The sequence below is a fragment of the Heptranchias perlo genome, chromosome 1 (assembly GCF_035084215.1).
Source record: "Heptranchias perlo isolate sHepPer1 chromosome 1, sHepPer1.hap1, whole genome shotgun sequence".
Classification (NCBI taxonomy): domain Eukaryota; kingdom Metazoa; phylum Chordata; class Chondrichthyes; order Hexanchiformes; family Hexanchidae; genus Heptranchias; species Heptranchias perlo.
This window is the reverse complement of record NC_090325.1, coordinates 187,039,313-187,062,731: the sequence shown is the minus strand read 5'-3', so window position 1 is coordinate 187,062,731 and position 23,419 is coordinate 187,039,313. Positions and strand designations below refer to the sequence as shown.

Sequence of the window (23,419 nt, the reverse complement as noted above, 5' to 3'; positions counted from 1 at the left end):
CTTATTTGGGAAATGACTGATATAATTTTTTATTTAAAGTATTAGTAATGAAGCAGTTCATTTGCTGTTTCATCTTTAAATACTTTGAATTAATTTACTATTCCCCAGTTGACAATAACCTCTGCATACACCTGAATGAGAGAACTAGAGTCGACATCACTTAAGGTATTTAAGATAATCATTCTTCCCTCATGAGAAGTGCTGAATGTGATTACGTGTCTTTTGGTCTCCGCTGTTGAATCATCAATTCTTGGGATTTCAGTTCACAGAACCCCCAACACAGGGCAAGAATGAAATGTCTTTGACTATTATGGAATACCCCATGAAGAAAAGCTCAGAATGTGGTTATCTATCAAAATAAATCTCCAGACTATTCAAAATCTGTCTCATTCAGTGTCAGCTTGTCTGGATGGCTGTTTTGCTTTTTGCTGTCCCACTCAATGTATTTTGAAAGTTATTTAAATACAAAGGGTAACCTTTAAAGAGAATTCTCAACAACAACTTGCATTTATATAGCGCCATTAACGTAGTAAACCGTCCCAAGGAGCTTCACAGGAGCGAATATCAGACAAAATTGGACACCGAGCCAAAGAAGGGGACAATGGAACAGGTGACCAAAACCTTCTCCTCATGATGAAGTGATTGGTAAACTCCACATACGATGCACTGCTGTAAGTTTATTTGAAATGCACTTTTGTGCCACTTGTGAATGATGACATAGCTAATCTAACTCTGCTCTCTCACCAACACCCCTCACCCCCAAAAAATCGGCAATAATTTTTTTATGATGATAGTGCTGGACTCAAGGGTTAAATTATGAGCAGAGATTACACAAACTAGGCTTGAATTCCCCAAAATTTAGAAGATTAAAGGGTGATTTGATCAAAATTTTCAAGATATTAAGGGGAACTGATAGGATAGATAGAGAGAAACTATTTCCGCTGGATGGGGATTCTAGGACTAGGGGACACAGCCTAAAAATTAGAGCCAGGACTTTCAGGGATGAAGTTAGGAAACACTTCTACACGCAAAGGGTAGCAGAAGTTTAGAACTCTCTTTCGCAAACGGCAATTGATGCTAGCTCAATTGTTAATTTTAAATCTGAGATTGCTATATTTTTGTTAACCAGAGGTATTAAGGGATATGGGGCTACGGCAGATATATGGAGTTAAGTCACAGATCAGCCATGATCTCATTGAATGGCGGAACGGACTTGAGTGGCTAAATGGCCTACTCCTGTTCCTACGTTACTTGTGAAAACGGCTCAAAATTCGACCTTTGTTAAGCAGCAGCCTAGCAGCTACTCTCGATCATTGGGGTAGATCAGCACAGTACAGAATGTGCGCCTCAGACAGTCAGCACCAAGTTTGAGGGCTTTTCTGAATATCAATCCTTCCTTTAAAAGACAATTAACTTCTAAACTGTTTTTCACTTGGAGCTACGGATCACCTGGTGGAGATGCTCATTTCTGAGAAAAATCAATTATGGGGAACAGCAGCTTTAAACACATTTCAGCAAATGGTAAAAACTGAATATAATCCTTTAAGCTTTTCTGACAAGACATCTTTTAATAGTCGATATGACGGAGTATGCTCATCAGTCAAATAATAGCAGCAAAGAAATCGCAGGGGTCAAGAAGGAAACAAAAACAGGCCTCCTCTGGAATAAAACAATCCTAACTGGATTTTCATAGGCCGTAGTTTGCTTCAATTATTTTTAGTTCTCTTCTTGAGAGCTGTGATTTCTTAATCTTCACTAATGGGTATGGCAGCTACTTTAAAAAGAGTGCATCATTCTGGGTTTAAAGTTTTGGCACAGTGAAGTGTGAGCAATGGAAGAAAAAACATGGGAGACTTTATTGCGACATTTCCAATTTTCTTTCCCTGGCATTTGCGTCAGCTTCAATACTTACTGTTCCCTAAAGAAACTGGAATTAAAGCGTTACACAGTTTCTATCACTGGTTTTAAAAAAACCACAGGAGGTCAATGAAAAAACGATTGTTAATGTGATAATAACTCTTCCCATGTCCTGAACCAAAGTGGACAATTTCAACTTCCCAGATTCCCAGGACAAGTGTTTTTCAGTTTTCTGTTTGTGCCCAGGGTTCCCAGATGTATAGAAAGGAATACACTGTGGCTACAAAACATTACAAAGCCAGTTGTCAGCTATCTCTCTCAAGACACAGGGTTTTCCAGCATCTGCAACTTTACAGGATCAGCAGTTAATTAAGAATCATTTTCAGCCCCTTAATGCTAGCACTTGATATGATTCATTTGCCTCACGATTGTCACTCCAGCTCATACTAAGCTCTTCATCAAGCTGATTCCTTAGGGCTTCAAGGTCAAATAGTTTTGCATGTGTAGCATTTAACAGCCAAAGCTGTGCCGGGAGAACTCTCTCAACTGACAACCCGCAAACATAAAGCCCTACAGCTTTCAGAAGTGCCTGGCAGGATTAAAACAGTAATCCCAAATAGACGTTTGCATTTTATGGTATACCTGAAAACATCCCCTCAGGATGTCTCTGCTAACTCTGTAAGATGCAGTGTTTTTCACATTAAATACCCCCTCCCCGTAAGACAGACGTACACTTCCTGTGAGGCAATTGCTGACACTGCATCATCTCGGAGCTCTAACCGAATCTATCTCTCGATAAATGGGACGGTACACTGCTTATCATTGCACGAATACAGATCGACTTGCGCGTTTCCCACTGTCATCTGGATCAAATGACCTGGGCAGATTTTTAACCTTGATATAAGTAACCTAATGTAAGACAACCCGCAGATACCAGGAACAAATGGTTAGTGTGGAAGGGGCAGGGTTGCAGTCTCATCAAGCTCCGGAGAATGGCCAGAGAAAGCAGACACTGTGGCTCCAGAGCTAAGTGAGATTAAAGGAGACAGGGCTGATGTCACCCAATGTAATCGCCCATCGTCAGCCCTTATGCAATTCGAAGGTTGATTTTGTATGCATACGGTCACTACTGAGCAAGGACACAATGCCTTCATTTTAGTACCGCAGCCCCACATTCATTAATATCCACGATGCTTTGCCATGATTCAATGGGTAAACGCTGGGGTTGGGGAGGAGTGACCTTCCAGTTTATTCAGTGTCAGTCGTGACTCAGTTGGTAGCACTCTTGCCTCTGACTCAGAAGGTCGTGGGTTCAAGTCTCACTCCAGAGACTTGAGACCATAATCTAGGCTGACACGTCAGTGCAGTACTGAGGAAGTGGATATAAAAGATCCCATGGCACTATTTGAAGAAGAGCAGAGGAGTTCTCTCAATCTCCTGGCCAATCTTTATCCCTCAACCAACCACTAAAATAGATTAACTGGATATTCTCACACGTCCAACTAATATTCCAGGGGTGGGGATTTCCTGTTTTGCCTGAAATTGGCCACAGCTATTTGTGCGATATTTTTGTTTTCCCCAGTGTAAGCTTGGGGAGGGCAGTGCATGAAGTTGCATCATCCAAGATATAGCCCATGGGCTAAATGCAGACCGTAAGCTCCTTTGAATCACCCCGATAAGCCCCTGCTGGTTCTTTCCTTGCCCTCGAGCACCTTGTACACTTCAAAACTTCAGAGCACCAGAAAAAGTTCCTCCCAGATTGGTGGATTTTGACCAAACAGGGGGCAGACATTTTTGCACCAACCAGGAATCAGCTTTTACCAGTCCTCCAGGTTTCGAGCCTGAGGGAGGGGGGTGATGGGTGGGACGGCGGGAGGGATGCGGGAACCTGCATAGAGCAGGATAGGGGAAGAAGAGGTAACAAGCATGGACCCATCCCGCCATCCCGTATGTTCGAATTTCCTTAGCAACAGAGGGCAATTCAGGATCATCATCCTTTGGGCCTGTCTCAAAGGTCACTGACTTCTTACCCTTCAATTGCCCTATCTGCCAAAAATGTATGCTATAAATCACCCTCCTTAAAATTTATAGCATTCTCCTTTCTATTGCTTCCTTGGGCTGCTTAATCTGCAAGCTTGGCATAATTTGTCTTCCCCGTTCACTCTCCTGCTTAAGGCACTGACTCGGATGATTCCACAGATGCCAGCAGGCCTGCAATACCTCACCCAAATGGCCAATCTCCCTGTGTGTGCCCAGACAATTGGCAAGCTGTTCGACCACAGGAAGCATCATGTGCAAGCCTGAATGTGTCGTCCGAAGGTCCCCAGGAGATTACTCCATGGCGGAACACGAGACAACGTTCACAGCCGAGAATCATGGCCAAATTCCTTCCTTCCTTTGGTCAATTATAGTATCCTACTGTAACTTCAGTTGAGAGCAGCTAACTCAGGAGAGAGCAGGAGTCAAATCTGGGACTAACTTGGCCTACCTGAGTCAGTACCACATCGTGTGGTGCAGTAACCCACTGAGCCATCAGGGATTAGCCGCAGACCTGCATCTGTATAATTATGCATCTCCATTTCTCCACAGACACACACGCACGACCCCTCAAAACAAACAAAGAGAAGACAATCCTGCTCACTATTTAGTCTCTGCGTGCAATGTGTAAACTCTCCTTCCTTTCTGCCTTCTTTTTGTGATGGTAGCACTGTCTCCGTGTTTGTTCAGCTGCATAACTCACAATGGGCAAGAACACTGTCCTGTTCACCTTGTATTATTGCAGTGTAAACAAAGTATTGTCACTGAGGAAAAAATTGTTTTAAGATACACTGGCTTCAGCTAATCTGTTTCTGCAGCTCCGGCTATGTCTTATAATGGATTGTGATGGCTCTTTTTGTTAGAATCTCTCAGTTGATGACCAGAACAAATCACAGCATTACCAGGGAGTCACAGAATCAGACGCACTGGGGTAGATCTTGACTTTGTGCGAGAGTGTAAAATGGGTGATGGCGAATTGGCAGTCCGTTTTACATCTCTCCCCGTTTTTATTTCCAGTGACTTTAATAGCCTACTCGCTATCACCTATTTTACACAATCGCCAAAGTCACAGTCTACCACGCTTTTTAAAAAAAGAACACTTCATGAGATGTGCGTGCCCAAGAGGGGTAATCATCAAATTGTTAATATACATTCCTTGAAGCGATAGCAAATCTCAAATATTGCTGCATTTCTTTCAGTTTCGTAACCTGTCCTCCGGAGAAATGCCACACTGTTTTGAGCAAGGTCGACAAGTTTATTACGACACTCAACTAACTGTTTACTCTCCCAAATTCATCCACAATCAATTGGGGCTTGAATACTGGGAGGGCCGTGAATTCATGCAACGCGCAGACAAAGCTCCTGTATTAGTTTAAGCTTTACCGATCACACAGTTGGGAAATGACATTAAGAAAGCATATGTCTTGTGCGTCAACTCCCCCCGCGTTAGGGTTCAGTAACACTATGTAGAAGAGATTCCTCACCTCGCTTGGAGTTGGTATCTGTGGGGATTGGTGTTGGGTGAGATCCTGGAGCAAAGTGCTCATCACTGTAAGTGATGAGAGGTGTGAGAGGGTGAACCGCATGGCACGGCTGCAGCACAGGCACCTTGTTTGACTGGAAGAGAAAACAAAAGAGTATTTTTTTTTCTGTCAGAGCCTTTAGCGTCGATTGACTGAGAACGATACAAGTTAACGTCTACGTGCAGTACACTGTGAGACCGTCACGAGGAATTGGAAAAACAAAAACAGAAGATGGCGTGTTTTCCTCAGGTGAGGGGAGGGGGGGTGACACCATTTCCCCAAAAGAAGAAAAGCCATAAAAATATATGCAGGAGCTTGTTTTACACCTCACTGAAGTCAATGGCAAAGAATATCGGACAGGGTGTAAAACGGGCTGCCAATCCGCTGGCGCCTATTTTGCACTGCTGTCCGTGACCAACTTCACCCCCTTGGTGTCCTGATTGAGGATTTATCCAGCGCCAACCAACCTCGAAGGCTGCAGTCTGCAGTCTGTTCCAGGAGGCACACGAGAGTATCCTGGGTGATTGTCCCCTCAATGTTCCCTACCTGTTTGTTGGGAAGCTTCTGACCTCTACTCCCTGCAATGACACAGTTCTGAGATCAGCAAGCTCGGTGTGGGGGACACTGGGAGTACAAACCCAGCTCTCACACCATGTCATGGCAGCCTCCTCATTACTGGATTTTACATTTTCTTTTCAACGTGACTAATTCTTGGGGGAGCATAACTTTAAGTAAAGTGCCCTTTCATTAGAAGGGTGGGGAGATGAATGAACATTCAATCCCAGTGGTAGAGAACTTGGGGGTAATTTTGACTTTGGGTGATAGTGCAAAACTGGCGATATCAATTCAGCAGCCCGTTATACATCTGTCCCAATTTTCATTTATCGGGAGAGATGTCTAACAGGCTGAGGAATCAATATTGCCCATTTCACACTAGTCAAAATTATCCCTCTTGACTTGAATGTGTTCAAAAGCTTAAAGTCCTGTCAAAGTAAAACAAACAGTAACAGAAAACTGAAACAGAACACCAGTGAGTAAGTCTCGTCACCCAGGGCTGGCTATTTTTTGCTTGAATTTGGCAATTCCACTCTGTGACACTGAACTGAATTCTCATACTCCAGTAATCAAATGTCACAAGTACCTTTATTACTGTAACAAAATGAAATTACTAAAATATGCACTTTAGATTTACCTTGTTTGCAATTAACCTATTCAATACACTTTTCTTTAAATGAAACTTTTATAGGCCTTTATCCCTCTGCTTTCCAGGCCTAACTGTACATATGAAAAATATTTGGCAACACAGAGTGTTTTTTTCATCCAATGAAGCAAGTGCAAGCCATCTCCAGGCTGGCACAGCTGTACCATAGATGCAGCGAGGTCAACTTTTGATATGTTGTAAAATGGTCAAAGTAAAAAGTGCTACACAACTCTGCCAGGGGAGGCCTTTGACCTGTGACACTCTCAGGAACCTGAACCATGTCATACACCGGTCTGAGATTTCTTATAACTTATTACTTAAATGCTGGCCTTGCCAGCGACGCCTACATCCCATGAACGAATAAAAAAAAATTTCAGAATGCCGCACAACACTACTACATCGGTCACATATATCTAAATATATTGACGGTTCAGGTTCATGAAGAACCTCTATAACTGTGGAGACACAAACAATTCATTCCAGCCAATTGTGGGAAAGCTCCCTAATCAGTTCCAGTTTCAATGAGTGACTTTTATTTGTTCTCGGGATGTGGACGCCACAGGCAAGGCCGGCGTTTGTTGCCGATCCCTAGTGGCCCTGAGACGGTGCTGGTGAGCCTTCTCCTTTGACCGCTGAAGTCCTTGGGGCGATGGTGCACCCACACTGGCGTTAGGTAAAGAAGAAAGATGACCTCAGGGCATCCCAAGGCGCTTTACAGGCAATTAAGTACTTTTTGAAGTGTAACCACTGTTGTAATGTAGGAAATGCGGCAGCCAATTTGAGTACAGCAAGGTCCCACAAACAGCAATGGCCAGTTAATCAGATTTTTTTTAGTGATGTTGGTTGAGGGGTAAATATTGGCCAGGACACCGGGGAGTCGAACTTCCCCTAACCTGCGGGGGTCCAGGCCGCCACCCCTGGTGGAGCCCACCACTTTTGGAAGCCAGTACACCGAGGCAGAGGAGGCTACTGGCCTCCAGTGTTACTCCAGGGCTGGCGAAGCAAGAACTTCCAGCGTAGAGTCCCCCAGTTCCAGTCCTACCCCCTCTGACATGGCAAGGCCGCAAATCCGGGATCCTGGCTTTTTTCCGGCAGGACTGCCAAGGAAACGCAGCCCAAAATGTTATGTTCCACCCTCTGCTATGTGCCATAAACAAACCAGTTAATTTTAAGCAGTCAATCACTAATAAATCTGCGCATGTATGCAATCTCAATCTGTGCCATTTAATCTCAGAAGAGTGATCAATACCCGGGAATGGTCTTCTGGCTGGGGTAGTGAAGGAAAACAACACTGGAATCAAACAAGAGGCAATTAGATGATAGGATGGGGATATAAAGGTTTATATGGGCAGATGAGCAAGATGGGGCAAAGAGGCTCCCTCATTCTTGTAGGTTCAAGGCTCACTCCAGAGACTTGAGCACGCACACCAGGCTGACCCTTAGTGCAGGACTGAGGAAATGCTGCACTGTCAGAGGTGCCGTCTTTCAGGTGAGATGTCAAACCGAGGCCCCATCTGCCCTCTAAGGTGGACGTAAAAGATCCCCTGGTACCATTTCGAAGAAAGGCAGGGGGAGTTCTCCTGGTGTTCCGATCAATATTTATCCCTCAACAACCACCAAAACAGGTTAAGTGGTCATTCAGCTCATTTGGGGGACCTTGCTGTGGGCAAATTGGCTGCCGTGTTTGCCTACAGAACAACACTGACTACACTTCAAAAGTAATGAATTAGCTGTGAAGGTGTTTTATAAATACAATTCCTTTCTTTGTTTTGTTATATCACAGTAGCAGTTCTGCCACAAATACATGAATGACATTACACTTTACATAGAATTAAAACTTTATTTTAAAATGCCAGAAATACTAGAAACTTTGAATGTATATGCATCTCTATTGTATATATCTGGAAATACTGGTACAGAGGCACTTTTAAAAGCCAATCCTTTGCTTTATAGGCAAGGAAAGGGACCCTGTAACTCACATATACAGTGTCAGACAGAGAGATCTAGAGAGTTTTATTAAGCCTAACCAAAGACAATGGATAGGAAAGCATTTAATGCTTCAATGCGGAGGCAATGTTTGACTACATTTCTCAAGAGGAAAAATAACATTAAATACCATTGTAACGGCGCTATACTAATTAAAACGACAGGGCCTCAACAGGAAGTGATGCTGTGATAGTGCAGAGTCCACCAAGGCCTCGACCTCTTGAGAGGAAGTGGGATTTGGTCCCCATGGATTTTTATTTTATTATAAATCCTGTGGGTTAGGAAACTTCAAACAAGCCCCGCCTGCCTACATTACCAAAACCCACAATCATTGCTCAGTAGTGGGTTCCACCAGGAGCTTAGCATCTTAAATCAGTAAGGGACTGGTTGAGAATGTACTGAACTGAGTCAACCAGGTGGCAGGTTTTACATATCTAACCTACTTAATCTCTTCATCAACGTTGTAACTGCTTGGCAGGGAAAGTTAGTGGTTGAACTGAAGTTGCACTTGGTTGCCTGATTGACATGAAAGGAAGAGCACATTCTTTTATGGGTTGACTAGGGGGAGGGGGCTTTTCACTAGCACTGCCGGGCGTAAACAGGGAGCTTGTGCCTCTAAATTGGTGGGGGGAAATCTTGATGCCCCATTCCTGCTCGCATCCGTCTAATGCCAGTTTCAGAATCGTCCATCGCTGGACGGCTGTAGTTCGCTCCAGGGTTAGGTGGTAGACCCTTTCAACGTGTAAATCAGGGTCCTATGATGTACATAGGCCCCCCCTCCAATCCCCGTACAAGCCACTTTAGGACAGTAATGGACAGAGCGTACAGCATGTAGTATCTCTGCACAGTATCAGCTGGCGGTCCAACCAAACAGGTTAGTTTGCATTTATTACTGTGGGCAAGAGTGGTCCTCCCAGCTACCCAAATACAACCTGGCTCGTTACCGCATTGGGTTCTTCCCAATCCAACCCACCCAGATCCAGCTTCCTCCAGCCAGACCACCTGATATTGCGACGGACAGGTGCTGGTGGGCTTCCCCGTTGTGCGGGTTTACCTCCACCCGTATGGTTATGAAACGACCTGGACCTCCGGTCGGGATTATCAGACAGCTGCCTGACGCCTGATAGTTGAAATGAACTCCCAGGACTTATAAAAGGTACTAAACCTTTGGCAGCGTCTCAGGTTATATGGTCACGAGAGACAAATAGCTCGTCACTTAACAACTAAGGAAAGTACCTTGCTCCTGGATGTGCTGGCAGGAGGCGGCCAAGGGAACCATCCCTTGAAGAGTGCAGCAGGACTTTTTTTTGTGAATGTGTGAAATGACGACATCAGCTGCATTGGGAAACATGGAGCATGATAGTCGGCTCTTTTGGGCTCTTTACTTCTGCAAAAGGTGAGAGCCTATGCCCTTTGTTGGCCTTAAAGGAGGACAGCATATGGATAAATATTTTCATTATAAAGTACTCTCCCTCACTCATATAACAAAAATCAAGTATAAAATCTCCGACACTGTAATTTTCAGATTTGATTTTCACCCTTTCCCCCACTATTTCGGGTCTCCCCTTGTACTAGGCTGATAACTTACTAGGAAACTGCTCCCGATCTCAAGATCATCAGCAACTCGGGCTGGTATCAAGACTCAATTTTGACATTTCACCATGAAGATGTCCCTGACACATCTGTAAACTGTATCATCAGAGCAGGGGACACCCATGGCAAGTTATTATTGTTAGTTACATGGCGTAATATTCAGTTGGGCTGGAAATCCAAGGTGGTGGCTGGAGCCAACTGGGAAAAGCAAACTGTGCCATCGAATTGCAGATGTTGAATTGGTTGAGCTTTTCTGGGATTTCACCTGATCAGCATGACGTTCCTTATTTGAGCCAATCAGGAAAGCGTGACACTTGATTCTCTCTGCTTCAGACAGGTTTAATATACCAGCCTATATGTCGAATGTGTGACGCGCTGTAAGCAAGACTTTTTAATTCTATGGATATAAGCTGAAAGGAAAGTCTCGGGGCTATACGAGGCCCAGATATTTCACATGTAAATCCTAAACTTTTGAGAGCTTTCCCCTAGTCAGTGATGGCATTATAAAAATTTGCTGTCTGCCAAAACCATTTGCTGGACACAACACAATGTGCATGTATCTTGGAGTTACAGTAGGCAATGAGGTGGAATCTTTAACGCGGTGATGGACAGAAGTGGGCCTGCTGCAATGAGAATATAGGCAAATAACAGATATATAGTAATCATGCATGTGATTAAACTGTATCGGCTTTAATAGAAAAACCTGCTGTAGGCATTGGGGAAAGAAATCAGAAGTACTGATGCCAGGTACAGAGATTCTCATCTCTCTGTGATTGAATTGGTTGAATTATGTCTTAAGGGGAATTCAACCCGCCCTGTGTTTTAATAGAGTAAATCCTCTCTCTTAAGCTGTGTTTGGGAACTATACAAAAATCATGTAACACCAAGAGGTGCGATACTTAGTGTCAGCATTATTGAGATAGAATTATTATTAAACACTGTGTCCCGAGGTCATGGACATCCTAGAGAATATTGGTGTACAGGGCACCGTGAAAGGGGGTTAATGGATCATTTCCCCCTTCCCAATTGTAACTGACCATTGTTAAGTCTAATGGAGCCCTAATTACTCAATGAGTGGGGCTTGCACTGAATCCTCTTCCAATCGCACACACTAGGATTGCCAACTAGTCCAGGAGGTGTCGTCACATGACCTCCCGCCTCCAACCACCCCGCCCCCACCCCCCCCCCCCATACTCCCGCCGTTGGTCACCCGACATGTCCATCCTTCCCACACAAATTGGATCGCGAACAGACTCTTGTTACCCGATTGGATAATTCTTGACTGTTGGTCAAACAGCCTATTTTCCCCCCCATCTCTGACACTTTTATCTACAAAAAGTTTTCAAAGAAAATGGAAAAAGAAACAACACATTTTTTTGTTACCCCCTCTGAGTTTTCTCCTGGGTTTCTCACATCAGGAGGTTAATCTTTATTTCCTGGGGACTCCAGGACAATCCGGGAGGGTTGGCAACCCTAACACACACACACACACACACACACACACACGTGTGCATACAAATACACACACGTACACACAAAAACACAAACACATGAGCACGCGCACACTTGCACAAAAACACACGCGCACACACACACACACACACACAATTTAGTGACTAGGATAAAGTGAGTTTGTTTTTGAAGGCACATTGTAAAAATGGAGCCCACAGCAGATGTGGTATAGCGCCCTGAAGCATCAACATGTGCCTCTACAGAATTAAAGGAAGCAGGCTCCATCCCCATCCCAAGCACACTCAGCTCCCAAAATGTGCTGCGACGCATAACATCATGGCTCAGGTCAGGAATTCAGCAGCATGGAGAAGACTACATGGCATGGCAGTGTGAGGTGGTGCTCCAACACGCCCTCTGAACACTTACAGCTTCGTGGAAACTAATTATGATTGAAATTAATACAAAAGCATTGGAGAATGACCTCTGGGACATCGTCATGCTCTGCGGACTCACCGCTACCCTTTGCAGCCTCACAAATAGCATTTTATAAAAGTGCAAATGTGTCTAATCTGCGGTAATAGTACGTCACCCCTTTTAAAAATCTTTCCCAATATGTGTGGCTAAGACAAAGAAATTCAGCCTGTAACAAGAAAAAATATTTTTTTAAATCGCTACTATTTTCAACGTGGGATATTATTTGCGCTCAGTTGCAGTATGTCACAATGTTCCCTTTTTCTAAAAAAAACAACTAAAAAAATAAAGGAAAAAAAGAATATGTTTTTATAGCATCTTTCACGTTCACAGCTATTGAATCACTTTTGACGTGTAGTCACTGTTGTAATGTAGGAAACATAACTGCCAATTTGCACACAGCAAGATCCCACAAACAGCAATGCGATAATGACCAGATAATCTGATTTAGTGATGTTGATTGAGAGATAAATATTGGCCAGGACTCCCCAGCTCTTCTTCAAAATAGTGCCATGGGATCTTTTGCATCCAGCTGAGCAGGCAGACGAGGCCTCGGTTTAACGACTCATCCGAAAGACGGCACCTCCGACAGTGCAGCACTCCCTCAGTACTGCACAGGAGTGTCAGCCTGGTTATGTGCTCAGGTTCATAATACCCACCTGCCATTTTCTACCCCCACGTTATGTTGTTTCTGAAACCACAAAGGGAGCAGGACAATTGTGCCCTGCACTTCTGTCAGTACGGTTCTGGAGCCAATTTGTAGGAAGTAGTCGAGGATACCCCACTCTGACATCCCAGCGGTCTACAACTCCACAGGGTAGATTTTCAATTTGCCGCCTGGGCATAAACCTGGTGTCACGGATTAGCTGCACGCTATAGAAACCACGGCAAGTTGAAATTCTACCCAACAGTTTCTGAAGTTTGTATTGAACCTGGCTGGACTTCCGTACAAGGCCAAAGGCAGAATTATTGAAAAATTTATATAGCACCTTGCACGGCCTCAGGCCGTATGGTTGACACCCCCAGTTCTAGTCGTTTTTTGCAGTGTACAGGAAATCCAGAAGTGTGCAGCTGGTCTGCCAAAACCTGGTTTAACTGAAGAAACAGCTAGGGCCGGTTCACGGAATCTGAATTAAAGGGCAACGACATAATAATAGCTGAACTGGCAGTTGCACCTGGTCCGCTGGGAAGTACGGATTCCAGGACTGAGTGTTCCCTTTTCATTTAATCCATATGTTCGAAAGGGCTGTAATTACACTAGTAGTAAGAGATTGTAAGAGTGAAAGGACACTGCAATCGTCCGTCACTACCTCAGTCCACTAGAAGACCCCTAGTCTGGTGAGCCTCTACACCCTCGATAGACACTAGTCTTACTAACTGTTGTGTGATGACAGCACATTGTTCAATCCTCGTTGTTATTCTAGACTCATCCATCAGAATTTTTCTGGTGAGATTTGTGATTCATGAAAAGCTCATTCAAATTCCTCATCACACCCGGACAGATTCTATTAATACCAGCAGTTTTAATTAGTGTTTCCTATCTGAGGCAAAGAAGAATTTGGACATCTCTGCTCCTGGGAACAAACGGGCCCTTTGTAACCGGATGAGTAACCTCACCTGAAGAACTGCAAAGGTTCTAGAGAAAACGTGAACCATGCGACAGAGTGCAACAGCGGGTGACTGTTGAGGGCCAATGCATCATCAAATGAACTATCCTGATCGGGAGCCCAGCAGGCCTAGAGAAGACAAACTCCCCAGGGTTTAACGCAACAACTACAGAGCTGCAGCTACTGGCTGAATCTCACTCGAGGCCAACATGCCAGAGGATCTGCAAAACCAAGCTCACTGTGACCAGAAAATATACAACTGCATAGGAAGCAGATCCACTTATGGAAAGTGTCACTCACTGTGAAAAGATTTGGGAAACGTCCTGAATTGTAACCAAAAGGTTACACCTAAACTGTTGAGCTGTCTTTTCCCTGTCAGGTGTTGGCTGATCAGTGTATTTCCAGCACTTCATTTTCTATTTCAGATTTCCATAATTCATGGTTTTTATTTTTGTTGCTGGATATTGTGTGAGTGGAGTTGGTACTGACAGACAACAAGTGAAGCTCCTTCACTGCTGATGTCTGATTCATGGACACTATGAAGGAGGTTTTGCTCTTTTAATAGGGACGTCTGTATGTCGCTGGATCGAGATATTTGCATACATACTTCATCATGTCACAGTCCTGAATCTAAAAACACTATCTATAAATCCACTCCTAATCCACCGCTTTGCAAAGCTCTGGAGCATCATTTGAGTTCTGGCAACACTTACTTCACAAGGGCGACTGCAGCATCATTCGAAAAAGCTGAACGAGGCTCAGTGGTTTAGTTTAAATTAAAGTGTGTAGAAGAAATGTTCAGGACACTGCGCTAACCAGCTTGTTTAGGATTCAGCACCTAGCTGTGTAACTCCCCTCTCCCCCAGCACACACTCCGACTGAGTAATAGGGAAGGCCCAGAAAAAAACATCGGGGTCCAAAGCAATTCTTCACCTGCACACTCACACTCACTCCTGCTGAAACGGGAGAAGACACAAAGCTGTTCACTTGGCTCAGTGTGATTCAAAGATCTAGACCTTCCCAATATAATCACTTAAAAACAAATGGGTAGACAAAAATGAATAAACCCCTTATAAAGCATAATGTTCAATAAAACGCCACAGCCCAAGCTGTAGGTTTAGAATCTTGTGCGTTTGCACAAGAACCTGACAGTGCCTCAACCCTATCGAGCCTGCTCTTTGTTATTATGGTCTGGAATGCACTGCCTGAAAGGGTGGTGGAAGCAGATGCAATAGTAACTTTCAACGGGGAACTGGATAAATACTTGAAGGGGAGAAAATCGTAGGGCGATGGGAAAAGAGCAGGGGAGTGGGACTAATTGGATAGCTCTTTCATAGAGCCAGCACAAGCACGATGGGCTGAATGGCCTCCTTCTGTGCTGTAAGATTCTGAAGCGCTTCACAGCCAATGGATTACTTTTGAACTGTAGCAACTGTTGTACTGTAGGAAACGTGGCAGCCAATTTGCGCACAGCAAGGTCTCAGAAACAGCAATGAGATAAATGACCAGATCATCAACAGCAATGTGATCTGTTTTAGATGTTGGCCAGGACACCGGGGAGAATTCCCCTGCTCCTCTTCGAAATAGTGCCAGGAGAGCTTTTAAAGCCACCTGAGCAAGCAGGCGGGGCCTCAGTTTACCATCTCACCTGCACTTGAGAGAGAAGAAACAAAAGGGGAAAGTATTTTTAGAAGAGAAATGCATTGGGACATCCAGAGACTTTGCCTAGAAGAGCTCAGTGCGATCCCAGCCAGCAGAAAAGTAGCAGTCAGTGGATCACATTAATGGGAACTCTGGGGCAATCTACTCAGTCCTTGTCTTGTGGGTGAAATGAAGGGAGCACAGAAGCAACAGGAGGACGAGTGGAGAGAAATAAAACAAAAATCTAAATTACGCCCGGACTTAAGAATAATGAGAAATTAGCAGTGACACTATTGTCTGTGACGCCTTGTGCTGGAGGATGGGGGGGTGGGATTGTTTCTAAAACCAACAAAAAATTCACTCACAGATCTATCATCAGAGATATTCCATCAGCATTTTACATACCAATGCTGTTCCACCCCTACCTCCCTCTTACTGAAAGTACAAATGCTTCGATGTGAATAGCAAATTGATAGCTTGCACCCTATTAGTGTCTATCTGACCCCCTTGCCTCCCTCCAGTCACACAGACTAGAAGCCGAACCGATGGATTTGCTGAATGAAACTATCCCCGATCTGCTCTTAATTTTACGGTTTTCAACTCAGATTTGCCTTCATGTGGGAGGCAGATAAGAAACTGCAGGATTTTAATTTAAGCTCCGGACTCTTCTTCTATCCTGCAGGTTGGGAAACAGAGAGAAACAGCAGTGTGTGAGCGAAAGCCAACAAGCCCGCAGAATCAGGTCAATTCCGCAAACGCAAAAAAAAAATAACGTTTTATTTATTTCTCTTCCATATTAAAGAAAGTGCGTTTCTGCAAACTGCTGATCGACTGGGACTATTACGATCTGAAAATAAAATCGCTACGCATCTCAACAATTCAACTTACAAAAGGTGGAAATTAAATAATAATTACTTTTGACATTTGAAAACCTCCAGCAGTTCTGGCTGTTTGACCTGCGGTGGATTAATAGTGCACATTTCACCATTTTTGTTCAGACTGTGTTCGGAGCTCCTTAGCTGTCATCCAGCATCATTGTCTCGGAGTTTTCAATAAAACAGACTGTCCTGATAGTGTGCATCTTGCTCTGTCAGTCCAAAGAAGCCACTGCAGACAAGGTTGACACAAAATACATTGACTAGCCCCTCAGATCCGTCCCTACTTGACAGTGATCAGTAATTACTTGGACAAGTTCATTGCTTTTCTGGGTGAAATAAACCTCAAGGTCTTTATAACACACCAGATACGCTAAAGGAATAAAGCAACCAGCAACTTTAAGAAAGGGCAAGCCCGAAAATATATATATTTTTTTAATGCCTAATTTCTATCGTTTATAAGTTACTTGAAGTTGGTGGTAACTGTTCAACTGGTGATGTTACCTTTTACCTGCCTGGATTTCAAATAGAAGCAGGAATTTCTCTTCATGTTAAATTATTAATAAATAAAACAGCTTGGAGACACATAGCCCTGTAACTTTAATTTGGGAAACACTCACTGGGGGAGATTTTCACTGGCGCAGCAGGGCAGAAGGAAACAGGGCGGTCGTGCCCCTAATATGACGGGCCAAAGGCTTGCCACCCCCCACCTCCATTCCCGATCCAGCTGACGCCATCTTCGCAAGGGCCCACCGCTGGACAGCCGGAGCGCCCGTTTGGTTCAGTCAGTAGGCCCCTTTAATGTGCAAGTTGGGGTTCTACGACGTGCTTAGCCGAACGGGTAAGTTTTCAATTGTTCTTGTGGGCCCAGCAGCAGCAGGAGTGCTTCTGTGGGGTTCACGGATATAATGCGGGCCGCTGTGATTGTGGGTTGATCTGGTCTTCCTTTCCCAGTCACATGCTAGTGAGCGTCATTTTACAGGGAGCAGGTGAAAAACACAGCTGACAAGAGTATTCCCTCGAGTTTAGAAGGCCGAGGGGTGATCTAACTGGGGTCTTTCAAATGATAAAGGGATTCAATAGGGTAAATCCAGAGAAACTATTGCCTCTGGTGGGGGAATCCAGAACAAGGGGGGCATATTCTTAAAATTAGAGTTAGGCCATTTAGGAGTGAACTTTTTCAAACAAAGGGTAGTGGAAACCTGGAACTCCTCCCCACACATACACACACACACACACAAACACACACACACACACGCACACACACACACACACATACACACACACAAACACACACACACACACACACACACAAACACACACACAAACACACACACACACACACACACACACACACACACACACACAAACACACACACACACACACACACACACACACACAAACACACACACAAACACACACACACACACACACACACAATGCTGTGGATGCTGGATCAATTGAAACTTTCAAGACCGAGATTGATAGATTTTTGTTGGGTAAGGGCATCAAGGGATATGGAACAAAGGCATGAAAACGGATTTGAGGTGCAGATCAGCCATGATCTAACTGAACTGCGGAACAGGCTTGAGGGGCTGAATGGCCTACTCCTGTTCCTACGTTCCTACTCGTGCATTGAAGGATCCCTTGTTAACGTTTAGGAACACACTCTTACCGATCAGCTTTTGTAACTCAAAGGTTGGAAAAAAAAATCAAACCCCCCACCCACAAGAAAAAAGGGGATAATTCTGATGTCGCTAAAAGCAAGTGGAGAAGGGTTCCACATCTGGCTATTTTGAACTTTCAAGGGTAGATGAAGCAGTCGCGGCCCAGCCCTTGCAGGACCTGTGCTCCTCAGGCCCTGTGGGCACAGTGCCGACCTCACACAGTGACGCGCCTACAGGTCAGTTAAATAAATGCATGCCACTCCTGTTGTTTAGCACGTGGCACGCCAAACTTGTCAAGTGGGGTCGAGGGTCACATTATCAGGCACCAGCAGCTAGCAACGGGCTGCTGCCTGCCCTTGAAGCGCCGCCATTTTGGTTCAGGCGCAATGACCCCCTTTGGGAGCCAAGCAAATAGAAGTAAAAGGACACGGTGTAGCTCTGCTGGAAGGAGAGAGCCAGCCAAGCGCGATAGTAACATTTTTATTTAAGGTTTCCCCCTTACTAGTCCATTGCGACTGGACCGTTGGACACAGGCTCTTGTTGGGCTAAGTGCTGACCGCCCATATTTCCCTGCACTCATCACATCAGGTACAGGGTATGCCTCAGGCCTCTCTGCCCAATTAGAATGGCACCCAGTGTCCGAAGCTGTGGCATTTTGGGTTCATCTCATCGCACTACGGGCCACACGGGTGTAAGCCGAGGAGAGGGGCGGGAAGGGAAAGGAAAGGACGCCACAACCTGAAATGGAGATTAAAGGGGCGATTTTATGAATGTGCATCCCAGGGATAGAGCCTCACCTGGCGGGATCCCATAATGGGAAGTTTGGGGCATGCCATCCTCCTCTCCATCACCCACTGGCCGGGAAATCGTTGGGAGTCGGCCTGTGATTTCCCAAAATACACTCCCAGTGACAAAGGTTCCCTGCACAGTAAGGAGTCTGGGTGCAACAGCTGGTGTTTGACGCCATTTGAATAATAGTGAAATCTGTCCGGAGAATTAGGAATGTAGGAACAGGAGTTCAGCCATTCAGCCCCTCGAGCCTGTTCCAACATTCAATGAGATCATGGCTGATCTGTATCCCAAATCCATCCACCCGCCTTGGCTCCATCTCCCTGAATACCCTTGACTAGTAAAAATCTATCGATCTCAGATTTAAAATTATTAATTGAGCTAGCATCTACTGCTTTTTTGTGGGAGAGAGTTCCACACTTCTACCACCCTTTGCGTGAAGAAGTGTTTCCTAATTTCTCTCCTGAATGGCCTGGCTCTGATTTTAAGATTATGCCACCTTGTCTTAGACTCCCCCACCAGCGGAAAAGGTTTCTTTCTCTCTACCCTATCAATTCCTTTCAAAATCCTAAAAACCTCAATCAAATCACCCCTTAACCTTCCATTTTCCAGGGAATACAGGCCTAGTTTATGTAATCTCTCTTCATAATCTAACCCTTGGAGCTCTGGTAACATTCTTGTGACTCTGCGCTGCACTCCTTCCAAGGCCAATATGTCCTTTCTGAGGTGCGGTGCCCAGAACTGTACACAGTACTCCAGATGTGGTCTAACCAGGGCTCTGTATAGCTGTAGCAAAACTTCTCCCTGTTATATTCTAGCCCTCTAGTTATAAAGGCTAATACTCCATTAGCCTTTCTGATTATTTTTTGTACCTGACTACTAGATTTTAGTGATCTGTGTACATGGACACCTAAATCTCTTTGGACATCCACCATTCCTAGCTTTTCACCATTTAAAAAATACTCGGATCTATCCTTCTTTGGTCCAAATTGGATGACCTCACACTTACCTGTGTTGAAATCCAAATGCCACAATTTTGCCCACTCACTTAATCTATCAATGTCTCTTTGTAATTTTATGCTTTGTCTACAATACTTACTATGCCACCAATCTTTGTGTCATTCACAAACTTGGATATTTGGTTCTCTATTGTGTTATCCAAGTCATTAATAAATATAGTGAATAGTTGAGGCTCCAGCATAGATCCTTGTGGGACACCACTAATCGCTTCCATCCAATTTGAATAAACAACCCATTATCCCTACTCTCTGTCTTCTACTGCCTAACCAATCTCCGAACCAGGTCAATAATTTGCCTTCAATTCCATGAGCTTTAATGTTAGCTAAGTCTCTTATGTGGAACCTTATCAAATGCCTTCTGCAAGTCCATATAAACTACATCCATAGACTTTAATTACTTCCTCAAAAAATTCAATTAGATTCGTTCAATTACGTTTGTTTGACATGACCTCCCCGCTACAAATCCATGTTGGCTCTCTCTAATCAGCTCAAATTTCTCCAAATGCTCAGTCACTCTGTCCTTAATTACAGATTCCAATAACTTCCCCACAACAGTTGTTAGACTAACAGATCTATAACTTCCTCTCTATTATCTAATTGGAGGGAGGCTGTCACTTTTATGTCCTCTCAGTCAGGCCCCTAATGCTCGAGTGCAATACATGATCTTAATTTACTGACCTATCTCGGTAGCATTGCAGCTGCTTTGAGAGATCCACTTAACATCCAGTAACCAATTTTTGCTGTTGCTCATCATCAAAATTGGGCGGGCTGTCAAATCGGAATTCGACCCAATCCCGTCAGTTTCCCGCCGGGCAGATTAGGTTAAAATTACCTTCACATGTTCCTGATTACTTCTGGGTAAGACCCAGATCTCTTCACTTGCTCTTCCACCTTAGCCAAGAGATGCAGTTATCTATTTAGCTTTTGAAACCAATTCTCTGAATCTATTATGCATGTGCAGTTTTAGAGGTTTCCAATCCTCTTAGTGCAACTGTTGTACCATACAATAACAATACTGCACGGTACATGGAGCATATTATACTGGTGAGAGTCTAGAACATACATGCCCAAGGAGGGCATATACTCTGTGCATTGCTGTACTGGGCTTTACAAGAGAAGACACTGAAAGCATAGGTACAAAGGAATTGCTAGATGAAACAAGACCACAGTCCATCTAGTTCGCCATCTACCATTCTGGTAGTCGCATGATACAATGATAATGGAGTTGTTGACTAATCATGGCATAGCAGTAGCACGTTTGGGACTTTACCCTTCCTACATCCTTAATAAGCAGAATGATGCATCTTTCACAGACCTTTTTTTAAAAAATAGATCAGTGCTCGAATCACAAACAGGAACAATAATTAACTTCCTGCGACACAAAATATTCGTTAAATAACTGGACAACGTTTCTGATGGATTTTGTGTGAAGTGGTATCCGGGAGGGACTGCATGTGTTGAATATCTTAGTCCTAATGCAATTCGCTACGCATGGGGTTTCTCCCCCAGTATTTGTAAGCACCGTAAGATTCTGCTCTTGACACCAGTGAAGAGCATGTTGGTAGGAACAGGCCTCCGTATCCACAATTATTTATTAAAAAAAAATTAATAATTCTGCAGATAAGTGAAACCAATTTCATTCTTTAGAAAATAAATATCAGACTGTAATCTAACACATTACTGTAGGTGGTAGTAACGGACAATCTGAAGATTTCCTACAGACCGTGAGAGTATTGCATTTGTTTTTGACATGGAATTTGGTTGACGGCATTAATTTTGTTTGCCGTGTACGCTTTGCTCTAAATCCTCGCTGATGAATATTCAACTAGAGCTGTTGAAAATCGTTCAACACGCAGTTGGCAGTAATTCCGGCTATTTGCACACTGAGAGGACAAAAAGCAGATTACGGTGGCCATTTTGAAAGAAACATGCATGTTTTCAGAATCCCAGATAAATCCTCATTATAAAAATAAAATTACTGGAGTTTTCCGGTCAAGTCGATTATTAAACTATTTTCCACGTAGCTATTTCTTTCTTTTTCTGGCCAGATAGCGTTCCTTTAAAATGTCAATTGACGAAAGCAATGTGCCTGTAGGCTTGAAGGTACAAAGCAGATTCAGAGCCTGACAGAACAAAACCAGTAACCTCCCCCGCTGCGATGGGAGCCTTGTAGTGATATACTGAATTTGAATCAGTGCTGGAAAGCTCCGCTCGCCATTTTGCCTGGCAGCGAGTGACTTTGGAGTTTTAAGCACCTGAAAAACAACACCACTTGCCAGCTTACAAAGCTTTCCCTCCATTTCTGCTCCTCCCATTGCTTCTCTCTCGACTTCCAGCTGCCAATATTTGTGACCCATGTCTCCCAACACCTCGTTAACGCCAAAAAAGGCAACTGATTCACTGGAATACTAAGGAATAAGCTTCTGCTGGTCGCAGCTTGCGTTAATGCCTATAAAGTGCAACCAGGGTCGTGGAGCTGTACCCCAACAAAGAGTAGGATTGGCTACCTTCCAGGAGGGAGAGCAGAAGGGGAGGGTGAGAGAGAAAGTAGCAGAGAGAGAAGGAGTGGGAGGGAACAGGAGAGAGAGAGGGAGTGGCAGAGCGAGAGGGAGTGGCAGAGAGAGATGGTGGGAGAAGGAAGAGGGAGGAGAGAGGGTTAGGGGAGGGAAAGTGAGAGGGAGAAGGTAGATGAAGAGGGAAAAGGAAGAGGGAAGAGGGAAGGGGAAAGAGGATGGTGTAAGAGTGAGAGTGAGAAGGAGGAGGAGAAAGAGGGTGAGGAAGGAGAAGAAAGGAGAAAAGCCTTTATTTTAGTTTGTGCTGCTCATTGTATTTTTGCAACCAATCCCCAATATAAGTTGTGTTCTATGATTGAAATTCATGTGAAACAAAAAATAAAACCATTCAGCGGGAGTTAAGGAGCACGTTCTAGTTACCGATTCACAAAAAGGCGTGCATGCAATTGAAAAGGTGCAGGGAAAATCGACAATTATCCCAATTGTAATGGGGATGGGCATTGTGGGAAAATTAGAGAAGTTTAAACCTCCCCCTCTGCCGGTCTAGGTGAGGGGGGTGGGAGGGGAATCTCATCAAGGTGGATAAAATACTAAGTAGACTGAAGATAAGGTAAACCCAGAAATACCTCAATGCAAGTCGGTAATTAGGATCAGAGAACAAAAATGTAAATTAACGAAAAGTAAATTGATTAGGATCAATGGAGGTGTTTTTGACTTTGAGTGATGCTTTCAATGGAAATTAAAATGGGGAGAGATGTATAATGGGCGACAGATCCGAAATCGCCCGTTTTATACTATCGCCCAAAATCAAAAATTACCCCCAATATTCAAAGGGGGTAGATTTTGACTTTGTGTGATAGTGGGAAACGGGTGATGGCAAGTCGGAAGTCTATTAGACATCTCTCCTGATTTTCATTTCTATTGAAGTCAACGGAAATAAAATTCGGGATCGCTATCCCCATTTTACATTATCGCACAACGTCAAGATCTAGCCCAAAGAAAGAACTTGCATTTGTTCAGCACCTTTCACGGACTCAGGACGTCCTACAGTGATTCGTTGTTCGATGAGGTACTTTTGAATCGTGTTGCTGTAAGAACACAGTCAATTTTCCTCCCTGTTACAAAGGATCTGGCAAAGTGGTCCTTACCTGGGCAACCGAACTTTAATGCACTTCAGCTGGAACCGA

The 23,419-nt window shown here is 44.1% G+C and overlaps 1 protein-coding gene across 6 annotated transcripts in view; it reads right to left on the bottom strand.

Moving 5' to 3' along the window:
* lef1 (lymphoid enhancer-binding factor 1) overlaps positions 1–23,419 on the bottom strand; it is a 132,893-nt gene that overhangs the window by 64,913 nt on the left and 44,561 nt on the right. For all 6 annotated transcript variants that reach the window (XM_067994428.1, XM_067994429.1, XM_067994423.1 and 3 more), the window contains exon 4: positions 5,379–5,511. In XM_067994428.1, coding sequence (XP_067850529.1) covers positions 5,379–5,511 — 133 coding nt within the window. The remainder of the gene's footprint in view (positions 1–5,378; positions 5,512–23,419) is intronic.